Source organism: Accipiter gentilis, chromosome 28, assembly GCF_929443795.1.
Source record: "Accipiter gentilis chromosome 28, bAccGen1.1, whole genome shotgun sequence".
Taxonomy (NCBI): domain Eukaryota; kingdom Metazoa; phylum Chordata; class Aves; order Accipitriformes; family Accipitridae; genus Astur; species Astur gentilis.
This window is the reverse complement of record NC_064907.1, coordinates 9,612,881-9,640,390: the sequence shown is the minus strand read 5'-3', so window position 1 is coordinate 9,640,390 and position 27,510 is coordinate 9,612,881. Positions and strand designations below refer to the sequence as shown.

The 27,510-nt window shown below is 35.8% G+C and overlaps 1 protein-coding gene across 4 annotated transcripts in view; it reads left to right on the top strand.

The window, feature by feature from the left end:
• RYR2 (ryanodine receptor 2) overlaps positions 1-27,510 on the top strand; it is a 452,105-nt gene that overhangs the window by 285,922 nt on the left and 138,673 nt on the right. For all 4 annotated transcript variants that reach the window (XM_049830593.1, XM_049830592.1, XM_049830591.1 and 1 more), the window contains exons 29-43: positions 6,199-6,407; positions 7,296-7,648; positions 8,691-8,805; positions 9,649-9,809; positions 10,471-10,630; positions 10,899-10,985; positions 11,744-11,970; positions 12,908-13,709; positions 15,417-15,617; positions 15,740-15,845; positions 20,172-20,315; positions 22,206-22,479; positions 25,261-25,375; positions 25,960-26,092; positions 27,309-27,412. In XM_049830593.1, the coding sequence (XP_049686550.1) occupies positions 6,199-6,407; positions 7,296-7,648; positions 8,691-8,805; positions 9,649-9,809; positions 10,471-10,630; positions 10,899-10,985; positions 11,744-11,970; positions 12,908-13,709; positions 15,417-15,617; positions 15,740-15,845; positions 20,172-20,315; positions 22,206-22,479; positions 25,261-25,375; positions 25,960-26,092; positions 27,309-27,412 (3,191 nt within the window). The remainder of the gene's footprint in view (positions 1-6,198; positions 6,408-7,295; positions 7,649-8,690; positions 8,806-9,648; positions 9,810-10,470; positions 10,631-10,898; positions 10,986-11,743; positions 11,971-12,907; positions 13,710-15,416; positions 15,618-15,739; positions 15,846-20,171; positions 20,316-22,205; positions 22,480-25,260; positions 25,376-25,959; positions 26,093-27,308; positions 27,413-27,510) is intronic.

The following is a 27,510-nucleotide window of genomic DNA, read 5'->3' as shown; positions in this document are numbered from 1 at the left end:
TTGATTAGTATCGAGCCTTTGGAAAGGAGGCATGCTGTGTGTGAGGATGAAGCAAGGCCTTTTTCTGTGGTGAACTTTGCAGCCATATTTTGTGATCAGACCTTTTCACTATTTTGCAGGGATGTGTCTGGGGTGCAAATTCATGAGCTTTAACATTTCATCTGCACTGCAGTAGGTCACCGTATGATATAACAGAATCATAGAATGAATCATAGAATGGTTTGAGTTGGAAGGGACCTTTGAAGATCATCTAGTCCAACGCCCCTGCCATGGGCAGGGAGATCAAATTTTATCTAGATCAAGTACTGAAATACTACCAAGTTTCTGTCAAATTAGTGAGAACATATGGTAGGGAGTTTAAGCCGGCTTTAAGGTTTTGTTTTAGCTCTGGGAGGAGAAATGACACCTGATCCAGGATAAAGCCAGCTGGCACAAAGTTAGCCTCCAAAATTTTTTACTTAATCCTAAACCAGCAGATTGAATTTTGTGCCTGTTGTTGTTATGTTCTTCGTGCAGCTTTCAGAGTCCACAAGAAGGTTTTTGTTTACCATGAAGTAGTAGCTTATGAGATTGCAAAAGATGGCAAAAATTGTGAAGTTGTGTCAGGTGCCAGATTGATTCTGTACCACAAAAGTATTTTTATTTCTAAATTTAATTACGTACTTGTGTGTGAGTGGGTATATAAAAGGGTAAGAAATTACATTAATGTAGATAACTGCCTAAAATTTCTGAACCATGGTAACAGAAAAAAAATTATTTTAAGCTTTAATCTTTCCCTTTCATTTGTTATAGATACATATATTCTGTCATATATATTATGCATCTGTTAAATAATACATCTGTGTCTGAGAGATAAAGTCAAATTTTTTAAAAAGTAAAAGCTGCAAATGCTACTTTTGGGTTACTGATCCCTATTCCCAGGGGAAAGATGAATCTTATACCTATTAATTAGGCAGTTCCCTCCTTGAATTTTAACCACTTTCAAGTGGATTTCGGACTATTTTACTTTCAGGAGTGCTTTAGGAGAAGAAATTTTTGGGTTTTTGTTTCTTCTTCTGCCATACCATAGGAATTAGGAATAATTTGATTTCATTTAAAATGAGATAATTGCCACCAATTTTCTAGACTCATGCCTGTTACTTTACTGCCTTTAGATTTCCTTAGTTACTTGAATAACATGAAGAGGGAAAGGGATGCATGAACAGGCTTACTGTTAGTGGTTTAGGCATAAAGTCATCGTGGTGCCATTCAGTTATAATGGTTTTCCAGTTTAGGCAGTATAATCCCATTGAGGAGTGAGGGATTCTGAGAGAAACGGGAATTCCATGATGTTCTGAGGGTAGCCTGTTTGACCACTATGTTGATTTCAAAGTTGATGAAATCACAGTGGTGTGATTTTTGTGGTACTTGTTTCTAGCTGCAGGTTTAGATTTAAGCACATCTCTGTTGTGTCTGAAACTGCTAAAGCAGTTCCTGGCTTGAAATGGAGCCCAAAGTCCTTGGTAACCATGTCAGTGTCAGGCCTCTCAGATTTTTCAAAATATCCTTGTAATTTACAGTAAGTTCCTCTAGTGTCGTGTTTGTAGAAAACAGCTTGCCTTTGAAATAAGATCTCCTATTCTATTTTCAAAGCATTGTGCCTATTGATCTCAGATTTAATAAATCCAGATCAATATCTGTAAATATTATGGGTATCATATACGATTCATGGGGGGGGTGGGGGAGGGGGGCGGCAGGGAGAGAAAGCATCTATATATATACAAACACACGTATGAAATACCCAAATTAAATGAGACTTTTATAGAGCTTTAATTTTTTTGTAGGCTGGCTTTAGTTTGGTTTTGTTAATGGCTCTTGCTTAATAGCATTGAGATCTTTCTGCAGGTCACTTCTATCAGTGAATTGTGTGCATGCCATGTGCTGCTGCAGAAAGAGATGTTTTGCTTTAGAAAAAAGATAGAATTTCTGATCAGAGTCCAGAGCCCATCCTGCTTTGAAGGATGCAGTCTGACTATAAATCAGTCCTGTAGTTTTAATTTAGAAACAGTGAAAAAGGAGTATGGTGCTCTGCCAGCTTACTAATAAGGCTCATGTGCTGCGTCTTAGGTTGTAGTACCAACAAGAGGAGCTCCTTGGGATTATGGCAAACTAATTTGTTTGTGAGATACCATCTCAGTAGTAAAATTGTTAAACATAATTTCATATTATTATGCATTTGTGTAAGAGAAATTTCATGCTGTAGGTATGAACAAGTACACTGTGCAAACCAAACTTTGTTTTGTCAACTCGTGATCTCTGTGAACATGAACTGTTTGTAGGGAGTGTATGACAAATTGGGTCAGGAGGTTCATCTTGTATTCTTGAAAGTAGGGAACTTTATAAAAAGTGTTGCTGTCCTATGCTTTTGCGACATGTGACAGACAATGCTAGAGGTTTACTTTTCTACTGGTAATGTTAACATCTTTCAACTTGTTTTGCTATTTCATATAGTAAAATAAAAGTTTTGTTCCATAGCCCAGTTATGCACCTGGAGATTAAGAGCTAGGTCATGGGAAAATCATCTTTTTATGTAACCTCCAGCATCCGAGGGCTACACAGGGTTTATGAAATATCACATCTAAAATGGCTGGATACCCATTTAGAGAAAGGTACTGAAAGTTAATTTTTATTCCACAGTAGGACACTTAACAGCCTCACACACATGCTCCCTATAAGATGAGATGCTATATCTTTACCAGATATGGAAGAGCCCTGAAACACCTTAATGACACCTGTACCGTTGGCAAATCAGTGCAGAATTTCACCAGAGACGGAAGTAGTGCTTCCATGATTAGGACTGGCACTGGTGTTTATATTCCATTCATACAGAGCAACAGTTAATGTGTAGTTATGATTACTTGCAGAAGTTAGCTACACGTACAGTACCGTTCCAGCATCACTGAAATTTGTATTGGTGAGAGAGATTGTCATCTTGATTCCATATTGGCTACAGTTACAGGGTTGATGAAAAATACTGCATTGAGTAAAAAACATCAATGAGAGTTTTACCTCTGTAGGAATTTAATTCTGGGTTTCTTTGTTTTCTTTCAGGGAATCTTGCAAATCCTCATTTACATTTTATTTGTGTATGTGTAAAATATTTGCTTCATATCTAAGAATGAATCTATCTGTGAGATCTTCTTTTCTGAGCCCACAGGAAGATGCGTAGGTAGAGGAATTAACAGTTTATGTGCATTCTATTTAGGAAGGGTAACTATTAGTAATATTTTAAATATTTTACATATTTTAAATATTCCTGTTTGATTTAGTTTTGTGTCATGTATACATCTCAGTCTTCATGAATAGAGCTGATTATCTTTTCTTGGATTTTGGACAGCATCTAATTATCTAATCAGCTTTTTCTATAATATATGCTTACTGAATTCTGCTGATAACATCAGCTGCTATTGCTTTTTTTGTTTTGTAAAACAATTATTTCCTGTTTGATTTGAGGGCTGTAATAAAGAGGAACTGGCTATGTGTTAATTCTCAAGGTGCTGGAGATAGAGCTTGCTACTTCCTTTTAGGAAATATTTGACCTGTGCAGAAACATAAGACAATTGTTCATATACATAAATACAAAAATAAAGACAGACATATGTATAGATACGGCGTGTTCACAACTAATCAGTTTACACCTCCTTCTCTTCAAACGCTTTTTTTTTTAAGCTTTTATTCCTCTCTGTTTTTTATGAAAATGTAACCGTGTTTGTACCAAAAGTCTAGTTAGGTCACTATTTTGTTTTCAACAGCAGTGGATAGCAAATGCCCGTGGGTACATGTCAGAACAGGATAAGCAGACAGTGATACAGTCACCCAGGCTCCAGTGATTTCTGGTCCAGGAGCTTTCTGAGGCAAATACGGTATGTTTGTGTTGGTGGCCCTGATGGTTTGGGTTTTTTTTCGTTTTTTTTCTTTTTTTTTTTTTTCTTCTTTCCCACATGAAGGTCTCTAAACACTTTTTGAATCAATGTGAACTTTTAGCATCCATGATGCTATGTGACAGAGAATTCCACAGCGTTGCTGTGAGGTGTATAAGGAAGTTTCTCCCATTTTTTTTTTTAAGGTTGCTACCAGTTTCTTTGATCATAATTTTTGTTACGAAAGACACTGAAAAATCATTTACCATTCATCTTCTCTATGCCACTTATAATGGGGGTATGTATCATACCCCCTTAATATTTTTTTCTTTTGAGGCTGAAGTATCTAATTTCTTTATTTGTTGATGATAAGAAAGCAGTTTCATTCATGTTGGCCATTTTCAGATCTATTATATCTTTTTTGAGATGTGGAAAACAATACTCTTCATAAGATTCTAAATGTAGGTGCCATACATCCTGGAAACATCTGAAAATGTTTTATATCAAGAAGAATTGGAAAATAAATGGTGAGGTGATTCAGACAGACAAAGCACATGCTTTAGGCTGCCTATACCTATGTGGCTTATAGCAAATCTTATGTCATTTTCGGTTAATATTGTGAGGATTCGTGCTGTCACAACTGTTTCTGTGAAAACCTCTTCTCGAACAACTTGATGTCGATAGAAAGTCATTACTATCCTTGAGTTATGAGCTGAGATTTGTAGAGGTTATTGAAAATAGAATTTTGATTTTTCTTTGCTTAAAAACTTTTGCAACAGCTTATGGATTCCTTTAACTCAACAGGGAGCCTATTAAATTCTCCCTACTAGAGCTGCTGGGCTTTGCCACAGCACATATCTATATATGCAAATATAACTTTCCTAGTTATGTGTTGTATAACATGATTTTGTTTCATTTAGTGCTGGAAAATATTCTTTTATTATTGTCTGCCATTGGATTTGCATTAGCAGAATGGACATAAATCATGTTGTCTAAATCATCTGTGTTATCTGAGAAGTTGATGCCTTGTGATTTAAGAGCCTTGCTGTAAACATAAAAATCTGGACTTAAACTTACATCTACTAGTGTATGTCCTTAAATTTATCCTGCCTAGTACACATACACATGATAACCCATCTTGTGTATCTGTAATAAAATCTTCAAAAGGTGGTACTGAAGACTGACTTTTTTTTTTTTTTTTATCTGGTGAGCAGTCATTACTGTAGATGGTGCTCTGGAGTTTGCTTTTGTCTAAAGAACATACCTTGATATTCTGCCCTTTTTTAATCTGGGCAGCCTAAAGAAAAGTGAAGAACTAGTTGTATTTTGTCCTTATACCCTTCAATACCTGATATATTCACTTGAACCAGAATCATTGAACAGAGCTTCATGTTTCTCACTGATACAAAAGAAAACATGTTGTTAATAGCTAGGTCAAATGAATCTGCAAAGTGGTTTGTAGCTTTGGAAATTCACAATCAGGATGAAAAGGAACAGAAGAAACAAGAGATTTTCTTAGGTTTTTAGGCTGTGGTGCTGAACCTGAGGAAAAAAACCCCAAACCTTTTTTTAAAAAGTGCAGTCACAAGTGAGTTCCCTGTGCTAGTGAAACAGTAAGAGAGCAGATGCATACAAACGTGAAGCTGATTGAAAAATAAAGCCAAAAAACTCAGCCCATCCCCCCAAACCTACCATAAGTTTCATGAAGCTCCAGTATCATATTGTCAGTTCTCATTATCCAGAGCCACACAGTGTTATGAAATTTTTTAATTAATTAATTTTATATATTTTTTCTTTACTCTGCAGCATGCACGTGGTGTATATTTGTAATTTTTTTTCACTACTATAGCTGCATGGACAAGCAGTATATTACTTTCAAAGTAATTTTTGAGGTTCCGTCAAAATACCATGACTAATGGAATTTTAGGAGGAATATCAAAAGTAGTAAGACTTGGAGTAAAATTGACAACACTCTACCAGTTTAGCAGAGAGAATAGCTAAGAGGTGGTTGTCAGATTCCCTGAAGTACTCTTAGATTTCTGTGAAGTAAATTCAGTGTTGCATGAAGAGATCTGTGGCTATTGGAGGGATTTTTTTTTTCAGAGTGATATTTAAGATACAGTACTTGGTGACATGCAAGTGGAGGTGTGCTATCGATTACTGCTTGTGTTTATAGTGTTTCATTTTTGGAATTATTTTTAATTTTTTTAAAAAAATTATTTTTAATTGGGCTATGGAAGAGAGCAGTTCTCTGATGCTGATAATGTACAACCAATGTGTTCTTTCATCTTGTTTTAAGGTTTTCTACCTGTGTGCAGCCTGGGCCCATCTCAAGTGGGAAGAATGAACTTTGGAAAAGATGTCAGCACGCTAAAATATTTCACTATCTGTGGCTTACAGGAAGGGTATGAACCCTTTGCTGTTAATACAAACAGAGACATCACCATTTGGCTGAGTAAAAGGCTCCCTCAGTTTCTACCAGTGCCACAAAATCATGAACATATTGAGGTCTGTGATCCTATTACAGTGTTTCCAGAGACTTCTTCCATGAATATGTTTGAATTACATTTCTACTTTTGCAGTTTTAGACAAGATTTGTAATGTGATATATTGACCCAATTCTGGATGAACCTTGCACCTGTTACAAATTTCTTACATTCAATGGAGTTGCAAATAATATAATTATTTGATTGGTAGTATTTTTTTATTTATGTCATATATGAGAGTCTCAGAGACAAATTCTACAAGATGTGCTCATTAAGAGCTTCTTGTGCAGTGAGAACTATGTTTGTAAACAAATTCCAGAAATTGGGCATTTCTACATAAGAGATACCACGTGTTCTGGTACACACATTTTGTGAAGTGATTTTTCTATAACTAATTGGTTTTGATTTTAATAAATATTTATTGGCCAATTGTGTCAACACTTATGTCCCAATCAGTTGTGCATCTTGATGGAACTGAATTTATGCCTTGTAAGTCTACCGTGAAATCCTGAAATTGATGAAATAAGAACCCTTTTTCAGCTGATGTGTATCACCCTGTAGTATTTAAGAAATAATTTGTGTTCATGCATATGTACATGTGTGATTTATATTAGCTGATCTGTGTTGTTCTGGGCAGGGTTGGATTTCTGTTGCAGAGTTATGATGAGAAAGGTCATTCCTTTGTGAGTGGGGTTTTTTAAATTAACAACAGAATTATAAAAACCTCCACTCCTCATAGTATTTATTTCCCCTTCAAATGGCAGCACATGATTACAATACATTTGACCATTGACAGCATACTGTTGCAAGTTTTTCAAGTCACGGATGCTTATTCTAGAAATAGAAATTGAATATTTACAAGGGGGAAGAAGCATCAGCTTCAAAACAACTACATCTTTACATTTGATAGGTGATGAGAATTGATGGCACCATAGACAGCTGCCCCTGCCTGAAGGTCACACAGAAGTCCTTTGGTTCACAGAACAGTAAAACAGACGTCATGTTTTTTCGATTAAGCATGCCCATCGAATGTGCTGAGGTATTCTCCAGATCAGCTGCAGGAGGGTTACCAGGCTCTGGTCTTTTTGGCCCGAAGAATGACTTGGAGGATTATGATGCTGATTCTGATTTTGAGGTTCTAATGAAAACTGCTCATGGTCATCTAGTTCCTGACCGGACAGAACGAGAAAAAGATGCCACAAAACCAGAGTTAAACAACCATAAAGATTATGTTCAAGAAAAGCCTTCACGTCTTAAACAAAGGTTAGTAGCACATTTGGCCTTGCCTTTTTTTTTCTTTTTCTTTTTTTTGTCTTTTTTTTGTTTTTTTTTCCCTGTTTCTTGAGTAGTAAAGGAAAATTCTAGTCAGGTCTGCAGAGACTTTTCCCTAATTCTGCCCTAGATTTGGATATAACACAGTAGGCGGGACAATTAACCTTCACGTGGTTAAATTACATCATATGCAATATATACATTAAAATTAAACAGAAAAATGAAAACATTTTTCAAGCTATTGGAAACCTATCACTTGGTTAATTTTGAAGGCTTTTGTGATCATCATGTGACGTGCATTTTAAAACCATGGAGATCCATACTGACAGAACTAGGAGGTCTTCAAAGTGACATGGAACGTTTTTTTCACATGGCTTCTGAATAGCTGAAGATAATCTTTATCTAGAAATGTATATTCACTTCTTATCTCACTCAGTGAACCAAATAATCACAAGAATATTCTCTAGTTGCCATGTTCATTCTCCCTAATTTTTCTTATGGAATCAGGAGCAGAACACCTAACTTGATGATGCTGTGGAGATGCAAACACTAGGCCATTACTCAGACAATATTACTGCAGCTTTCCATTCCTTTTCTGCTGTTCTTTTCCAAAATTGGTTTGTTAAATGTTTCAATTGCAGAATAAATCAGGGCATATGGATGGTATTTTTAAATGCATGAAGGTCATTTAAAGTTCCACATTCTTCCAAAGTGACATAGGTGTTTAACAGTCTGATAATTTATTGTTACATGAGTTTAGTTTGCAAATAACTTTCAAGCTCAGAATTCATTTAAGTGCTTTTAAAAATGAGCTTGTCTCTTTTCTGAATAATTTATTTTGTGTTAATCTACATGTAAGTAATAAACTAACAAGTGTTATGTATTAATAATGTAATAAATACTGTGTATTTAGAGCTATCATAATAAATATAATGCATTTAGGGATAATGTATCAATGTAAAATTCCTTTGTGTATATATATTGATGTATCAAGCTTTTCATATAGATTTTGATTTTACTTATTTTATTACAGATTTATGCTTAGGAGGACAAAGCCAGATTATAGCACTAGTCACTCTGCACGGCTTACTGAGGATGTGCTAGCAGATGATAGGGATGACTATGATTATTTGATGCAAACTTCCACGGTACTGTAACATAGGATTGGTATTTTAGCTGTTTGCTTTTTCTTTTTTTTTTAATAACTACATGTTTTTGCTTGTAAGAGTTTCAGAAACAGTGTAATTTTGGGGCAAATTTTTTTATTTAAATGTCTGTGGTGATCCTGTACTACTGAAGTTAAGACTGCTATGTTCCTTTTGTTTTGACTTGACTGTCAGTCTAAAACAATTTCCACATGGAAAGCCATAAATTAATTTAATCCATTTTTGAAACTACTATTGATAAGAGGAAGAATAAATAGTTCTAGAATAATGGAATAAATAGGAAAAAATGCATTAAACTAATAGGTCAATGTTCAGGAGCATTTGAAAACATCCATACTAATTTTATTCAGCATGTATTTCATGGAATTCCCAGTGAAAGTTTTGTGCAGGTTTTATGCATCTTTGACAAGATCAGCTTCATAAGCACTGAGTCTTCAATGTTGAAAGGCAAAAATACTTTCTCCTCCTGGATGTATTCTCCTCTTTCTGAAAGATATTAGATACTAGAAACTGAGTCACCTATGGTATAAAAATTGTAGCTGCAGTAAAAAAATAACCTACAATGCTACGATGTAGCAGTCTACAATACAAGTGTATAAACTGCATCTTTAATCTTTTCCATTTTTTGTTTTAACATACATATTTTGTTGGCTGTATTTTGATTTGTGTCGTTGCTTTGCTTATGAATTGCACTTGAACAAGCCTAGGCTACTTTTGAAGAGATAACATGTTTTCAAATTTTAGAGCAACAAATTAATTTTGAATCAAACTGATACACTAGAAACAAAATACTAACATTTACTGACATTATTTTTTTATTGACAGTACTATTATTCAGTGAGAATATTTCCTGGTCAAGAACCTGCCAATGTCTGGGTGGGCTGGATTACATCTGACTTTCACCAGTATGACACAAGCTTTGATTTGGACAGAGTGCGTACTGTCACAGTTACACTGGGAGATGAAAAAGGGAAGGTTCATGAGAGGTTGGTTACAATTTTCTTAAAAAGATACATATTTTGTATCCATAAAATCAACTAACAATTTATAAACTGTAAATGCAGACCATTTAATATAACTGGGTTGGCGTAAAAATTAAAAAAAAAAGTAATAGGAAAAAGTGTAACTTTGCTTGTTCTCTTGCTTGTGAAGAAATTGTAGAGTAATGATCTAATCAAATCAATAGGCATTGAAAAGTAAAATAGCACAGCTTTTCTATGTAGTTTCGGATCATGATCCTGCAAATACTGACTTCTGAACTGGTACAAAGTAGAGCAAAATACCTTGTAGTATTTTTGAGCAGGCCAAATTAGTACAACAGCACCTACTCTAGCACTTCAGCTTGTAATCCATGCCAGAAACTTTGTGTTATGCTTAACATCAAACAGTTTAAAACATTAACTTGCAAAGTCAGTTTTGTCTCTTGGAATTTTACAGAAGATTTGAGCTCGTTCATATTTTGTCGTCTTCAGTTTTTATTTTTTCAATTATGAAGTCTAGGTTTCATTGAATTTAGGCATTGGTTATGGTGGGATCTGCTGTTTTCAGCCACAAGGCCCTGTTGGTTGCAGCCATGCAAAGTTGTTCTTAGTCCACTACATGAAGTTTACACGCCATCCATGAATAAATTTGTCTTTTGACATTCAGTATAAAACGCAGCAACTGCTATATGGTGTGCGCAGGAGAGAGCATGAGCCCTGGACAAGGACGTAATAATAATGGTCTGGAGATTGGTTGCTTGGTTGATGCTGCCAGTGGCTTGCTGACTTTCACAGCTAATGGCAAGGAACTGGGCACATACTATCAGGTGAGTATTTTTTGATGATGTTGTCCAGTGGGAAGGGGGAAAACTTAATCCTCAGACTGCATCTTATTAGAAACGTTTGTACAAGACTGGAAGAAAAAGTAATTGTCGCTATTATGACAGTGATTTTTTCCATCCTGTTTGGATTTTCTGGGATTTTATTCAAAAGCTTGCACTTATTGACTGTCAATACAGATATTAGGGTCTTTTTTAATAAGTAATAGTGTTTTGCTGTCTTCCGTGGTTATATATTTGTACATCTTTGATTTAGGTTGAACCGAGTACAAAATTATTTCCTGCTGTATTTGCTCAAGCTACAAGCCCCAATGTTTTCCAGTTTGAATTGGGAAGAATAAAGGTAAATAATGCTTGGTTTTGTGCAGGTTTAGGACTAGTATATCATATCAAATAATGTTTGGGTTTTTTTCCTGGCCATTTGTTGCCTGAAATGTGTTCTTGGGTTTGGGCACATTTTTTATGATTTTAAGTTTTTTCACTATTGCCATTTTTATTCTTAACTCAGTTTTAAATACCTCATGTATTTAAAATACAGTACATTGGATGAGAAGGGTTGTAACTCATTAGAATTGGCAGATGATATTGCAAAGTCACATTGAATTTTCTGAATTTCATCCTTCATAATGAAATTAAATCACTGGGGCTGGTAAGGCAAATCTCTTTTTCTACAAACAGACCATGGATGACTGGTGTATCTGCGGATTAGCTTAAGGTTTTAAAATAGTTTTAAAGTACAATCAAACAGTACACTTAAAAAAAATGAGCTGAAATTTACTTCCTTGCTTTGGATAAATGGATGTCTAAGAAATCAGAGGAGGTAAAAGAGTAGAGTTCAGATCTCTGGTCCAAGGAAGTGACCACACATTTCATTCAAGTTTCTATTTCAAATTTAGCTATTCTAAAAAATTTATTATGGACAATGCTCTCTTAGTGCTGATCTGCCAACAGTTCCCAGCTGGTTTTACAAACTACTGAAAAAGTTAATTTCCTGTTGCACTGTACTTCACTGTACTATTTGTTGAATATATTTATTGAAAAATATAATATATTAATTGTTTGGTAAAGAAACTGATTGTCTCTTCTGTTGGATTTTTCCAGAATGTAATGCCGTTATCTGCTGGCTTATTCAAAAGTGAACACAAAAACCCAGTCTCTCAATGTCCTCCACGACTCCATGTCCAATTTCTGACTCATGTGCTTTGGAGCAGAGTGCCAAACCACTTCTTGAAGGTTGATGTCTCTCGGATCAGTGAACGTCAAGGGTGGATGATACAGTGCCTGAATCCTTTGCAGTTCATGGCCCTTCATATTCCTGAAGAAAACAGGTTGACTTTGTGTTTTGAAGTATATCAGAGTTAGGTTGGGATTATGAAGCTAGACGTAATAAAATTTCTATAAGAAAAGCCCAAGTTCTTCTCTGTATTTATAACACATGTAAATAAAGGCAGTGTGTATTGATGTAGCTAATATTAAACATTAATCTTATTTTTCAGTTTTAAAATCTGCCTTCTTTTGTTGTGTTTCCAACCTCTCCTAGTTTCTCTCCAAACTCTTTAATAGTATATATAGGTTTTGAATGAAAATGAAAGGAACTCTGTTTATAAATTATTAAAGATAACCTGTAAGATAGGCAAAGATCTATTTTTGTAAAGATTTTTTTAAGATTTGTGACCAATTTAATTATTCCACTACTTTAATTTTCTGAAATTTAGTTTTAACAGTTGAAGAAATTTAATTTTGTGATTTCTTTGTTACCCAAATGTCTCAGCATTTTGCCAGTGCCAAAACTGAAAATAAAATCTCTAAAAAAAATAGGTAAGAATTCTAAACAAACAACCCTGCCCTGAACCCCCTGCAAATGAACTGGTTAGTCTGTTGCCATTTTGCAGCCCCAGATCTAAAAACAATAAATGATATAAATATCTCAATCTCATTGTAAAACCTTCATTTTCAGTTACCCAAACTCTTGTTTGTAGTATGAAGAAGTATTCTGTGTTAAGTAAATAATTGTGATCTTTTCCCACTGAAGGTAATTGAAGTTGTGCTTTAGGAGTGACTTGAATAAATTCCTGACTGAACTTTGTTGTTAATCCTTGATTCTTAGGTTGACAGTGTTTCTCACATGAAAGCTGAAACATGGAAAAAGTCCATCCCTAGAACTGATATTGTGCCAATGTTACCCTTAGGGAGAATTTTGAATTCTTTGCTTAAGTAAGTTTTTGCACTGATACGGAATTTACTGTATTATTTTTTTCTCTGCAGAACAATTGATATTTTAGAGCTGACAGAACAAGAAGAATTGCTGAAATTTCACTACCATACCCTCCGACTATATTCAGCAGTTTGTGCTTTAGGCAACAACCGAGTGGCCCATGCTATGTGTAGCCATGTGGATGAATCTCAGCTCCTGTATGCTATTGAGAATAAATATATGCCAGGATTATTACGTGCAGGATATTATGACTTACTCATTGACATCCATCTCAATACCTATGCAACTGCCAGGTTAATGATGAATAATGAATTTATAGTTCCAATGACAGATGAGACCAAGAGCATTACTTTGTTTCCTGATGAAAACAAAAAACATGGCCTCCCTGGTATTGGACTTAGCACTTCATTAAGGCCAAGAATGCAGTTCTCCTCTCCGAGTTTTGTAAGCATTAGCAGTGAATGCTTTCAGTTCAGTCCTGAATTCCCTCTGGAAATCTTAAAGGCCAAAACCATAGAGATGCTGACTGAAGCTGTTCAGGAGGGCAGCCTCCATGTCAGAGATCCAGTTGGAGGTTCTACAGAATTTCTGTTTGTCCCTCTCATCAAGCTCTTCTATACCCTCCTAATAATGGGAATCTTCCACAATGGGGATCTGAAACACATCTTGCAGTTGATTGAGCCCAGGGTTTTCAAAGAGGCAATGAGCCAGGAGGATGAAGTTGATTTCTCAGAGAAGGAGCTGAGTTCAGATGAGCTCAAGTCAGAAGAAGGAGAGGAAGAAACCAGAGGGGAGCAAGTGCCAAAGGAAGGACTCCTTCAGATGAAACTTCCAGAACCTGTTAAATTACAGGTAACAGTACTGCTGTGATAGTGGTTGTTCCCATTTCTTCACAGATCCTTTTTTCTTCACTTGGTAATTTCGCTTTCAAGGAATGCAGCATTTTGATGTTAGTTAAATAGATAAACAACTTCCTTACAGGAAACAACAAAAAATGGACTGTCGTGGTTTAACCCCAGCCATTAACTAAGCACCATGCAGCTGCTCGCTCACTACCCTCTCACCCCAGTGGGATGGGGGAGAAAATTGGGAAAAGAAGTAAAACTTGTGGGTTGAGATAAGAACAGTTTAATAAAACAGAAAAGAAGGAACTAATAATGATAATGATAAAATGACATATAATAAAATGACAACAGTAGTAATAAAAGGATTGGAATGTACAAATGATGCTCAGTGCAATTGCTCACCACCCACCGACCGACACCCAGCTAGTCCCTGAGCAGCGATTCCCTGCCCCCACTTCCCAGTTCCTATACTACATGGGACATCACATGGTATGGAATACCCTGTTGGCTACTTTGGGTCAGGTGCCCTGGCTGCGTCCTGTGCCAACTTCTTGTGCCCCTCCAGCTTTCTTGCTGGCTGGGCATGAGAAGCTGAAAAATCCTTGACTTTAGACTAGACACTACTTAGCAACAACTGAAAACATCAGCGTTATCAACATTCTTCGCATACTGAACTCAAAACACAGCACTGTACCAGCTACTAGGAAGACAGTTAACTATCCCAGCTGAAACCAGCTTTCAAGGAATGCAGCATTTTGATGTTAGTTAAATAGATAAATAAGTTCCTTACAGGAAACAACAAGATTTAGTATCTTCCTGATGATATAAACTTGTTCATCATAGATCAAACAACTGTAGTTTCATTGAAGAGAATTACTTTCTCAACGACATTAACAGGGAATTCTTCCTTCTTTTGGATCCAAACAGAAAAAATATTCCCTAGAATCATAGAATCATTTAGGTTGGAAAAGACCTTTAAGATCATCGAGTCCAACCATCAGCCGTGCCCACTAAACCGTGTCCTGAAGTACCTTGTCTACATGTTTTTTGTATACCCCTAGGGTTGGTGACTTAACCACTTCCCTGGGAAGCCTGTTACAATACCTGACAACCCTTTCAGTAAAGAAATTTTTCCTAATATCCAATTTAAACCTCCCCTGTCACAACTTGAGACCATTTCCTCTCGTCCTTTCTCCTGCCACCTGACAGAAGAGACTAGCACCCACCTTGCTACAACCTCCTTTCAGGTAGTTGTAGAGAGCGATAAGGTCTCCCCCGAGTCTCCTTTTCTCCAGGCTAAACAACCCCAGCTACCACAGCTGCTCCTCATCAGACTTGTGCTCCAGACCCCTCACCAACTTTGTTGCCCTTCTCTGGACACACTCCAGCACCTCCAAGTCTGTCCTGTAGTGAGGGGCCCAAAACTAAACACAGTACTCAAGGTGCGGCCTAGAAGCAAGGAATAAATCCGTTCTCTTGTAACTTCAATAAAAGTCTTATATTTTATATCTCTGAGGCACATCAACCTCCTGCAGATGCCAGATATTCCTGGTGTAGGATTACTTCACAGGTAGTAAATGACAGTGTTAAAGATTTCAGTCACTTTATTTGATAGTAACTGCTGCTCTAAGGCATCGATCCTTATTTGCATAATATACGGAAGATATTTCTTAGCTTGCCAACTCTGCTTTCTCTTATGATACTGTTTTCTCAGATGTGCCATCTACTCCAGTACCTGTGTGATTGCCAAGTACGACACCGAATAGAAGCCATTGTAGCATTTTCAGATGATTTTGTAGCCAAGCTTCAAGAGAATCAACGCTTCCGGTACAATGAAGTGATGCAGGCCTTGAACATGTCTGCTGCCCTGACTGCTAGAAAAACAAAAGAATTTCGATCCCCACCTCAGGAGCAGGTACAGCTTAGAATGGACAATTTATTTTTTGTTGTGCTCTATGTGTGGCAGACTTCTGTTTGATTTCAAAGGTTTTCCTTTTGGAGATCAGTGTCATTTGCCTTTCCTTTGTATCCTTTAAGATTAACATGCTGCTGAACTTTAAAGATGATAAAAATGATTGTCCTTGCCCTGAAGAAATTCGGGATCAGCTCTTGGATTTCCATGAAGACCTAATGACACACTGTGGTAAGTCTTGTTACTGAATATTTTTACTTTTTAAATTATATTAGCTTTAGAAGCAATTTTTCTAAATAATTTTACATAACACCAACTAAGTAGTCTATAGATTGCACTATATCAATTATAAATACTATCAAAGCCAAGGAAATGTTCTTATCCTCTATCTGGTCAAACTAGAAGGGAATCCAGTATGTTTTTCTTCATGAGGGAAAAGGGTTTTTTTCACCCATACAACTCTGTGGGAATTTCTTTGGGCTTAATGTATTGGATAGTGCTGTAGCTCATTTGTTATTCAAGTGGTTCCCCTGCCCTATTCCCACTCCATTGCATAGGTTGGTATAGGTCATCTTTGCTGTATCAAGTTGACTATGGCCATGTTAACTGCAATATAACATTGTATTAGTGGCTGATTCTTCTCAGACATGAGTGAAGATATAGAAGTTTATTATCTATTGAAAGAGACTAATAATCAAAAGGAACAGTTAAAATTCTGTGGTTTTGATTTCTTCACTTTAGTTAATAAAAAATGGTTAAATTAAATGTCATAGTAAAATGTGAAATATTAACAATTTAAATACAAGAATACCAATATAAAAATGAAGCTCCAAAAGGTGTATCTTAAATGTCAAGCTCATATCCATGAATACTGCAAATTCAGTTATAGAGTAGTTTTGTTTGGAATGCATGCTTACTTACACTTTACATTGAGGACTTTGTTGCTTTCCTGTTTGGAGGATGCTCATCCTTTCATTTTACTTCAGCATACTATTTTAAAATAATAAGTAAAAGACACACTTAGCAGACAGCATGAACAGAGAAGCAGCTGAAGTCTGATGTCATGTCCCATTAGCTAGAAGAAGTTAATGCAGGGATGTGTGATTGTATTTTTCAAACTAAAAACTCTAGCAAAGGAAGGAGCTTTGGACAGGAGGATCTCTTAACTTTTCTTCCTGAATTGCATTCCTTATTGATCCCAGTTTAACAGGAAATAACACGTTTAATTATTTAATTCACTACCTTAAAATATTCAAATAAATAAAAACATGACATCAATATCTGACTTTCTAATACATGAATTTTCTCTTTTGGTAGAGCAAGCACAGTTGATACTCTTGTGTATCACAAGACAATTTGTTTAGATTGGTCCATCTCAAAGATATTTGTGTGACTAAAATAATCACATTTATTAAGGTATCAGATATCATGGAAGGTCTTTAATGCAGCCTCCTACTCAAAGCAGAGTCAGGGCTGAACTCAGACCTGCTCAGTGATTTTTGCACTTAGTCTTGAAAGCCTCTAAGCATAGAGATTCCACAATGTCTTTGGGCAATGTGTTGCAGGGCTTGAGTGTCCTAATGGTGATTTTTTTTTCTTTTTTCCTTATGTCAGTTTGGAACCCTGCCTGTTTTAGTAATTGTGTCTTGTTCACCTCAGAAAAGAGTATGGCTGCATTTTCTTGCTAACTTCCTTGTAAGTTTTGATGGACTGCTATTAGGTCCACCATAAAGCTTCTGTTGTGCAGGTTGGCAAACCCATTTCCTTCATACTCTCTCTATAGGACAAGCGGTCTAGCCACCAATCATCTTTATGGGCCATTGTTGGCTACTCTCCAGCTTTTCAATGTTTTTCTTGTATTGGGTAACCCAAAACTGGATGTAGTATTCCAGATGTCACCTCATGAGTGCCAAGTACTGGGGAATAATCACTTGCCTTGAGCTAGTGATTATGTTTCTGCTAATACAGGATATTTTTAGCTCTAGCTTGCTGTTAGAGTGCACTGCTAACTAGTCTCTAGCTTGCTGTCCAACAGGCCCCCCAAAATTTTTTTTGCAAAGATGTTTGGTTTTTTTACCAGTTCATGCCCAGCCTGTATTGTCACTTGGGGTTGGTCTGTCCGAGTTGCAAAACTTTGCGTTTGTCCTTGCTGAACTTCGAGTATCCTGTCAGCCCATTCCTCTTCTACCCTGTTGAGCTTCCTGCACTTGAGTGTGTTTTCTGCTCCCCCCAATTTGTATAATCCACAAACTTGATGAAGGTGCATTATAACACTTCAAATGAAATATTTTTATTTTAAATGAAAAATGAAAAAAGAAAAAAAAAAGGAAAATTCAAAGTAAACTCAATTGACAGAAAATGAAAATGTAATAAAGAATTTAGAAATAACATTTGAAAGGAGAAGAGGCCTTATCTTTCTCTTTGATTTTTCCATTTTTCTTTAGTCTTTTACCATCATTCTCCTCTGTTCAAATTACTTGGTCTATTTTTGTAATTTTTGTTGTTTTTTTCTTATGGGGAAATAGCAATTTGCATAATGTACAAGTAGAAGATTAATTTTGTGGGTCAGGATGCATTACAGTAGAGCAGAGTTAATTATGCTGTGTATTCAAAATATGGCTATTGCAAAATCGGTAAAACAATTACACATCCTGAGTCCTATGTTTGGTTGATTAGCCAGCCACCATGTGGGGATTCAGATCTTGTGAAATGGTTGAGAGACAATTATACTGACAGTTTGCAAATCAGAGAAGTACAACTAGGGCTCAGGGAACAGCATAACTGTGGGAAAACAGACATTTCATTTGAGTGATTTCAGTAATTTCTAACTGATAAGATATTTCAGTGTCTTTACTGTTAATTAGTTTGGTTGAAGAGACTGCTATCCAAAGCATTTTGTAATATGATTTAGTGTAAAATATGAAGTTACTGATGAACCCTTTTTAGTGTTCGTTACTCTAATAGGACAAAATATAGCAAAATAACTTTTAATGGAAATGGAACTCTATTTAATGAAATTAAAACAGATGCAATAAATTGAGAAGAATGATGTAATGTTGTGAACAAATATCCTATAAAATTCACAACTGCTAAAGAACTCCCCACAAAACCCTTAACTTCAGAACTTATATTGGAAACTAAAAAACCCAGAAAAAATAGTTGAATGACTGTTTTAGTTTAAGCTAATTTTACTCTTATAGGTATAGGTCAAGATTTTTAATTTCTTGACAATGTATGCATGAATGAAAAAAGTTACAAACGTGAGAGAAATGAGCTGACGGGGAATCCCATGAAGTTCAGCAAGGGGAAATGCAAAGTCCTACACCTGGGGAGGAATAACCCCGTGCAGCAAGGACAGGCTAGGGATCAAACTGGAAAGTAGCTTTGCAGAAAGGGACCGGGGGATCCTGGTGGACAACAGGGTGAACGTGAGCAGCAATGGGCCCTTGTGGCAAAGAAAGCCAACAGCTGGGCTCCCCGGTACAACAGAGACAGGAACACACTGGAGTGAGTCCAGGGAGGGGCCATCAAAGATGATTAAATTCTTGGAGCATGTTTTGTACAAGGAGAGACTGGAAGGGCTGGGATTGTTTAACTTGAAGAGAAAATTCATGGTGGGGATTGTATCAATGCGTATAAATGCTTCTTGGGCAGGGGGAGAAAAGAAGGCTGAGCCAGACTTTCCTCAGTGGTAGGCGCTGGTGACAGCATAGGAGACAACGGGCACAAATTGAAATACAGGAAATTCTACTTTTATATATATACGGTTTTTTAATGTAGGGGTGATGGAACTCAAGAACAGGTTGTTCAGAGAGGTTGTGGAGTCTTCACCTTAGGAGATACTCAAAACCTCACTGCATGTGGTCCTGAGCAACCTGCTCTAGATGAACCTGCTTTGAACAGGGAGGCAGGACTAGATGATCTCTAAAGGCTCATTCCAACCTCAGCTGTTCTATGATTCTATAAAGCCTCACATGCTTTTTTTTTTTTTTTTTTTTTACATTGTTATAGCTTGTTAGGGAATCTCATGAAAGAGCTACTCTATTATGAAGGTGGCTGCTTTCTTCTGACTGGTCACTAGAAACTATACTTATTGTAACTTTAGTTCTTTCACTTCGTGATATGTTTTACCAAAAATCTCCCAGTCTTTACTAGTATCAGTTGAATCATACTGTGTCAGTAGGGACTATATCTACACTTCTGAGCTACATATGTCCAAAACACAGGCATCAGTGTTAGCATGGAAACATGTATACTGGGGGAGTTTACCACAGAAATATATTTACTATATACTTTAAGTATAATAACACACAATTTATAGAATAAATTAATAAGATTACATGATTCTTATGTGCAGTTTCCTGCCTTGCACATATACCTGATCTGGACGTGTTCCAAACTGCTGGTTAAGCATATCCCACATCAAACTCTTGTAGTTCTAACAAAGCACAACAACACAGTTCACTTCTGTTATGTTTGTACATACAAGATACAAAACGTGTATAACTTACTTAATTTTATTCTTTTACTATTTAGTGTATTTTTTTTTTATTTCAGGAATTGAACTAGATGAAGATGGAACCTTGGATGGAAACAGTGATTTAACCATTAGGGGTCGCCTCCTATACCTTATGGAAAAAGTTACATATCTGAAGAAGAAGCAAGCTGAGAAGCCAGTTGATGATGATGCTAAGACATCCTGTAAGCAAAATTAAATCAGCTTCTTGTATCCTAGTTCCAAAAGGCGAGAGAAGCAGGGAAGGAAGTTCTTCATATATTCTCAGCCAAAACAACGTGGATTTTTAGGGTAACATCTGCACACATTAAAGTTTGTAGCCCTGACTCAAAACAAGCTCAGATGGACTTTCTATGATAGGCAGGTTTGCTTCCCAATAGGATGTAGTGGAAAATTTCTTCTACTGGCTTTTTCGGCCTTGATCCTTTTTAAAGTCATAATTTTTCCAGAATGTATCTTGGGTTTTGTAGAATGAGTGCAGACTTAATTGTAGCAAGGTTCTGATTATAAGAACTTGCTCATAAAATCAGCTGCAGTAGCTTCAAATGAGTATTTGCATGAAGACTACCAAATTAAAGAAGATTCTGCAATTAGACTGTAATTTGCAAAGCTGTACTTAGGAGAAGCCTCCCCACCCAACCTAAAATTAAAGACTTGCTGACTGTGATTGTTGCTCTGTCATTTTTCTGACACTTTCCACCTTTCCATCTTGATAAGAATCAAGATGCCAGTGGCATCCAAGTTGAAATACCATCCCAAACACATTTCATCCTTTTACTTATTTTTGAAGTGTTTTTATTCTAAAAAGTGCTATGCTGTGTACCTATAGTAGAGTGTTTGGAGAGTAACAATAAAATACACTATTATTACTCTTTTTTCCTCTTACCCTGTAGTAGCATATCGTAGCACAAATTCTCTTGTCCCTTCAATATCTTTCTTTAAGTACTTTTACTTTTTTTTGTGGTTTGAGTTTAGCCTGAAATTACATCTGGTTTACTCCAAAATAATTTTACTGTCTCAACACATAGATTTCTGATTTGAAATATTTTTGATGTTTGGTCTGCATCAGCCACCTTCTTCAACATCAGGATATTATTAGGCAGTTTATTGAACTTCAGGAGGGATTATCAAATTTCCCTTGTCCAAATTTCGCTGTTATCTGCTTGACATGGAAATAAATTGATCAGTTAGGTAAGTACTGAAGGTAAAATTCTCTAGTGTATAACTATCAGGATATCTCAAGAGGATCCTGAACTGATCTGACAAAGTCTTGGAAACCTGAGTGGAAGTTCCCCGAGATGAGAAAAAGAACATTATTAAATTTTCCTTATCAAATACTTTGTTCTGACTGTTAGTTCATGAGTAATTTTTCTAAACAGTAATCTCAAATCTTAACTGATATTATATAGCTTGTCTATTTTAACAAATGACTTTTCCAAATATAAATATATGTAATCCCAACTAAAAAAGATTGTCAGTGAAAATACCAGATACGGGTTTCTTGCTTCACTAGAGACTGAATTCAAAATATGCAAATGATGATGTGCCATTTATTTGATTGGAGTCTTTTCATTTCTATTTCCTTTGAAGAGCCTTTGGTTTTGGCAAAAGACTAAGTTAAATTATTCTGGTTTGTGCATTATAAAATTTTGAGTGGGTACACATCCTAGACATGTAAATAAATTATACAGCATTTACATGTGCTACCAGTATATTTTTCCAGTCTTACTTCATAATATGTAAGAAAAACCCTCAGACCTGAGTTACTGGAAAAATCTTGAAGGCAAAATGTAGAAATAAATCTGGTGACTTTGTGAGCATCTTGTATGTCTTCATTTATGTGATCAGATTTATTTTCTTTATTTTGATTTTAAATATAGGCTTTTGGTTTTGAGATGTTTCTGCTTCTCTTGTGTGATTTTATTTTTCCTTGGGTAGTCTGCGAAAGAAATACCAAGAAAAAGGTGCTTCTTAAGAATTGAATTCATTCCAATTCATGTTGCATAATGGGTTCTGAGGGAGTACCAGCAGAGATGAGCAATTAATGGTAATTTTGTGATATATTTTCTCCACAGCTACTCTTCAGCAGTTGATTTCAGACACAATGGTACGCTGGGCCCAGGAATCAGTGATAGAAGACCCGGAGTTAGTAAGGGCCATGTTTGTATTGCTACACCGACAATATGATGGTATTGGTGGCCTGGTTCGAGCCCTACCAAAGACGTACACCATAAATAGTGTGTCTGTGGAAGACACAATCAATCTTCTGGCATCCCTCGGCCAAATCCGTTCCTTGCTTAGTGTCAGAATGGGGAAGGAGGAAGAGAAACTTATGATTCGTGGATTAGGGTAAATAACTGGAGTGTAACATCTCTTTATTTACAGATGTTTGTTGATATCTGCTGTATGGTTATGGCCAAGGTTATATATGAAGTTTGAATGTGAATAGTCTATGTGGTTGTAAATGCAGACACTGGTATCAGTTGTGTAGTATCTTCAGTTGTAAGATACAGCCTTTGCAGCATTATATGTATCATTTTTGGAGAGAAGCAAATGACGTCTGTAAGACTTCTTGTGATAAAAGTTGAAAACGTGTATGTAATATTTTATGATATTACAAAAGATATCTTGTTAGCATATTTTAAATAGTATGGCTGTGAAGAATCCTGTGAAGAATACTGTCCATTTTATATGAATGCAGTGACTTGTAGCTGTTGACATATACAATTACCCCCAGCAGTCTGCTAATGGAGTTGTGTCTACATATGTCTGTACATATGCCGTTTTTTATTGCCCTGAATGTAGTTGGTACTATTTGAACTATGAAATAGTTCACCCAGTCTTATTTTCCTAATTATATCATTAATAATAGTGAAATATAGCCTAATAAAGAGTACAATTGAAGAAAAGAGTAAAAAAAAACCGTGATCATCTCTACTAGAAGAGTTTTTTTCTCTCACTTTTTTCGAAGAAATGTTACCAGTTGAGAGATGTTTGGTGAGATTAAATATCAGCTGTGATCTATCAGAAATCCCCAATCAGCAAGAGCAGTGACAACCAAAGATAGCATTATATAAAGAATGCCAGGAATGCAAATACCTTTTTCTTTTTTTTGAGTTTACTGAAAACTTCAGATATGCAAATAATGTCTATACGTAATTTTGTACTGTCTTAGTATTGCTAAGGCTTTGGCAAAGGTGAAAGTCCATCACCTGTCAAAAGACATAAAATACTGGTATTTCTAAATCCACCTTTGTACTTCAAATTTAAGTTGTTACATTTCACTTAAGTTAACAAAGTCTAAAATGAGTGATTACTCATTTAGTGATTATGGCATTGTTGTGCCTGGAAAAAAACCAATCTCAGAGGGGTTTTTCATTTCATGTTCTGCTTTCTTTTTATTCTTTTACAATTTTTTCCTCAACATTTTCTGCTATGAATTAAAAGCTAAGAATTTGTGAATCTGATTTAATTTTAACAATGTTTTTGGTGATGTGGGAAAGTCTGGTATAAGGAAAAAAGAGTACTTTCTGTTAAGCTGGTATTCTCACTGCCTGTTCCTATGACCCTTCTTGGTAGCCTCTATCATAGTCTTGTTTATCTTGTAGGTTACCCAGCTGTGCCATTTATACCCTTTGTAGCCTAATCTGGGCTCTAGCACCTATTTAGAAATGCCAAGTCTCTTGCTGTGAGTGGAAAGTATTCCTTTCTTCCAGCTGAGAAATTGAAGTGTCAGTCATTCCTGCTTAAAAATTCAGTTTCCTCAGAAATGCTGATAAGATTTTTTTCTTAAGTGTAACATTTCATAATGCAGTCCACAGTTAAACAGAACACTGAAAGTGGATGTACTTCCCAAAGTAGTGTAATATTGCTGGCCAGCCTGTGAGGTGATGTTTTGACTTTTTGTACTGTATTTCTGTAAAAGAAAGCTGCTGTAGACAAGTAAGAATTAAGAATAACTTGGCAGATTGATACCATCGAGGTGTTTTTCCACAGCATGAAGCCCTAGTGCAGAAAGGAGATGATATGGGTAACTTCTGGAGGCATCACCTATTCTTTATCATATCTGATACAAAGTCTGGTTGTAGGCTTTGCGGAAAAATCAGCTAATCTTTCTGATTGCTACTGGGAATCAAAAACTCTGATAGTGCCACCTACATCAGACATACTGCATGCATTCTATTGCATGACTGATAGTTGTGGATTTGTAGCTTTTAGAGTGATGGAACAGTTCTCTTCATGTCTCATCTTTTATAAGGCTGAAATTTTCCTTGTCTGATTGCAGGAGTTTTAGGTCAGAAAAAAAAGACTGCTATAAAACGTACAATGAAATGTGAACAGTTGTCAACAGTATTTTCTGTAGTTACTTGCAAGTCCTTTTCTCCCATGACCTGATTGCTTTCATATTTATTTATGGTTTGTGTGTGATTTCAAGACTAATTACAGTTTTTAGAAATCTAATTACTTTTTAAACCAGACATTTTTATTGGACATAATGTTTCTGCATAAAATATTGACATTATAATCTCCAGGACTGGTTTTAAAGTATGTAAACCTGTTCTGCTAAAATATGTAGGAGAGAAGAGTTCTTTTGAGCAGTAACACCTGAACTAAGGTTAATATTTATGCAGCTTCTGTTTCTGATGCTTAGAGGATAGTGGGATATACATTCTCTTTCCCCTACAATTGTTTTTTCTTGCTTTTGATGGCAGATGTCAAATGTGTCAAGGTTGAAATAATCTGAAAAGAATGCTTTGTCAAAAATATTGATTAGTTGAATTTGAAATTTAAGCTAATATAGCAGTTTTGATCATGCTCTTGTCAGAAAATAATTTTAGATCTGGGGTGGAATTTCTAATGAAAATAGAACAGCATCCTACTCTGGTGTAATCAAGTGGTGATTAGGGCAATAACTATAATATGGGAAAAGAAAGGTCAGGTTCTTCCACCACGTGCATAGAAAAACAGACTATAAGGAGAGATTGAGACTCAACCTGAAAAGGTCCCCAAGGTAAATTTTCACCTCAAGTGGTGAAGAATTGCACGGTGAATCAGCTTTGCAAATAACATAATAGGTAAACTATTGGTCCATAACATTTTAATCCAATTTTTTATTTTGTTTTCCTGTAGAGACATCATGAATAATAAAGTATTTTACCAACATCCAAATCTCATGAGAGCTTTAGGCATGCATGAAACTGTCATGGAAGTGATGGTAAATGTGCTTGGTGGAGGAGAATCCAAGGTAAAGCAATTCACTGTTAGAAGACAGTTTAGAATATAGCTGTTCAAAGCTTTATCCTGTAAGGCGCTGAGCTGTCACGGGAGGTACTGAGACCATAACCTCTTACTAATTTCCATTAGCACAACAGTTGACTAAGTTTTTAGAAAATCTACCCTTCTATTCTGGAGGAAGATGTAACTAGAATTGTAATTTCAGATGCTTTAAAGAAAAAACTGCAAATAGCACTTTATATGCTTACTGGATTTTAAAGGGGAGATCCTTTTAGAAACTAATTAAAAATTGATGCAGTATTACTCTGAATCTAAGCATTCACATTCTTTCATGTTTGAATCTAGACTTTATGGGTGATCCCAGCTCTTGTTTTTCAAGTTTATACCTTGATCTTTGGGGCTTAAGGAGTTATTTACTTGTGGAGAAAGCCCTGTTGATTCCAGGTTGAAACCTTAACAGTTAACTTCACTGAAGTACAATGAATACAATGCATAAATATTAGTCTGTTGAAAGGCTGTTATATAAATGATCTTTTGCAAGCTTTATACCTGAGTTAGAGTTTGAGCTTCAGTCTGCTATTATTTGCTTCATAGGAAATCACTTTCCCAAAGATGGTGGCAAACTGCTGTCGTTTTCTATGTTATTTTTGCCGCATCAGCAGACAGAATCAAAAAGCTATGTTTGATCATCTTAGCTATTTATTGGAAAACAGCAGTGTTGGCCTTGGTAAGTAATAAGTGTGTGGCTTTTGAGATTCTAAACAAAACCCAAAAATCTTCAAACTCTCTGCTGATTTACATACATATGTATATATATGAAAAAACATAAAACCACCTGTGGTTTTCTGCATCCCTCTGTGCTCTCTGTGTTGAAGTTTCTCCTTTACTGAGTGGAAAAATAACTTCATTACCTGTATTGCTAACTCCAAACAGATCCCTGACAGTAGCAGTAAGTTGAGGTAATTTAGTATATGCTTTTTTGTATATGCCTGGACATTAAGAGAGAGTCAGTGTTTAGTTGCACATTTTGAGGAACAGAATAAAGTCTGATTTTGATGGCAGGAATCGTAAGTAACTGTTGGCACCATTTCCTTAGGGCTTACTTCTCACTGTTCAAGCTTGCTCCCCTGCACTTTCTTCTGTAGACTGTTCAGTATACACCTATGGGAGCAGGAGGAATACAGAGCTCATTTGCTTGGGTATGCATGTATAGATGCCCAGAAATGAACCTTGAAATTTTCTTAAAATCTTAGCCTTTCTTTTCTAGGCTGAAGTGTTATAGAGGAGACACTTTTATTCTTTATTTAATTTAGTATTTGTAATTGAGAATATATAATTATTTAGAATCATCATAGTAATTTTTTTCAATGATCACAAATCCCTTATTAATGTACAGGACAGAAGCATAAACTGAAAATCTTTTTGGGAGAGAAAGTGACCAAATCAAATGCGTTTGGAGTGTTAATATAGAAACTTGGGCTTTTTCTAATGCTATAATGACTTCCATTTTTTAATGAAATAGGTAACATATAATACTACGTTTTAAAGCCCAAAGATATTTTGTATTTCATTATATTTGATAAAATGTCAGTGTTGTAGATATAAAATTTCTGCTACCCTTTCCTCAAAACAAAGTTGCATCAGTTAGGAGAATTAGAAGGAATGAAATCTTAAAACAAAGTATGTGATGAGAATAGGAATGTGGAAGAAAAGTAATTTCTAGCTTGAGCATCTAAATTGTATTTTGATTTCATATCAATGTCAAATTTCATATGAGTGGGCGATTATTTTTTATAAACTGAGTGGTATAAATGATATGCTTATAATCATGTGCTAACTAGTGACAAAATATTGTATTTTATTAAAGAATATTGTTAATGTGTTTCCTATGAGTTTGTTGGGTTTTATTAAGTTGGTGTTGCAACTAAATGTTATTTTAACAGCCTCTCCTTCTATGCGAGGATCAACTCCTTTAGATGTTGCAGCAGCCTCTGTGATGGATAACAATGAACTTGCACTAGCTTTAAGAGAACCTGATCTGGAGAAGGTTGGTAGCTTCTTTATCAAGTGTTTTTTCCCCTTGTAGAGAGGGGAAGATTCCAATTCCCTGGAATCAAAACCCAAGATTATAGGAATTACATGGGA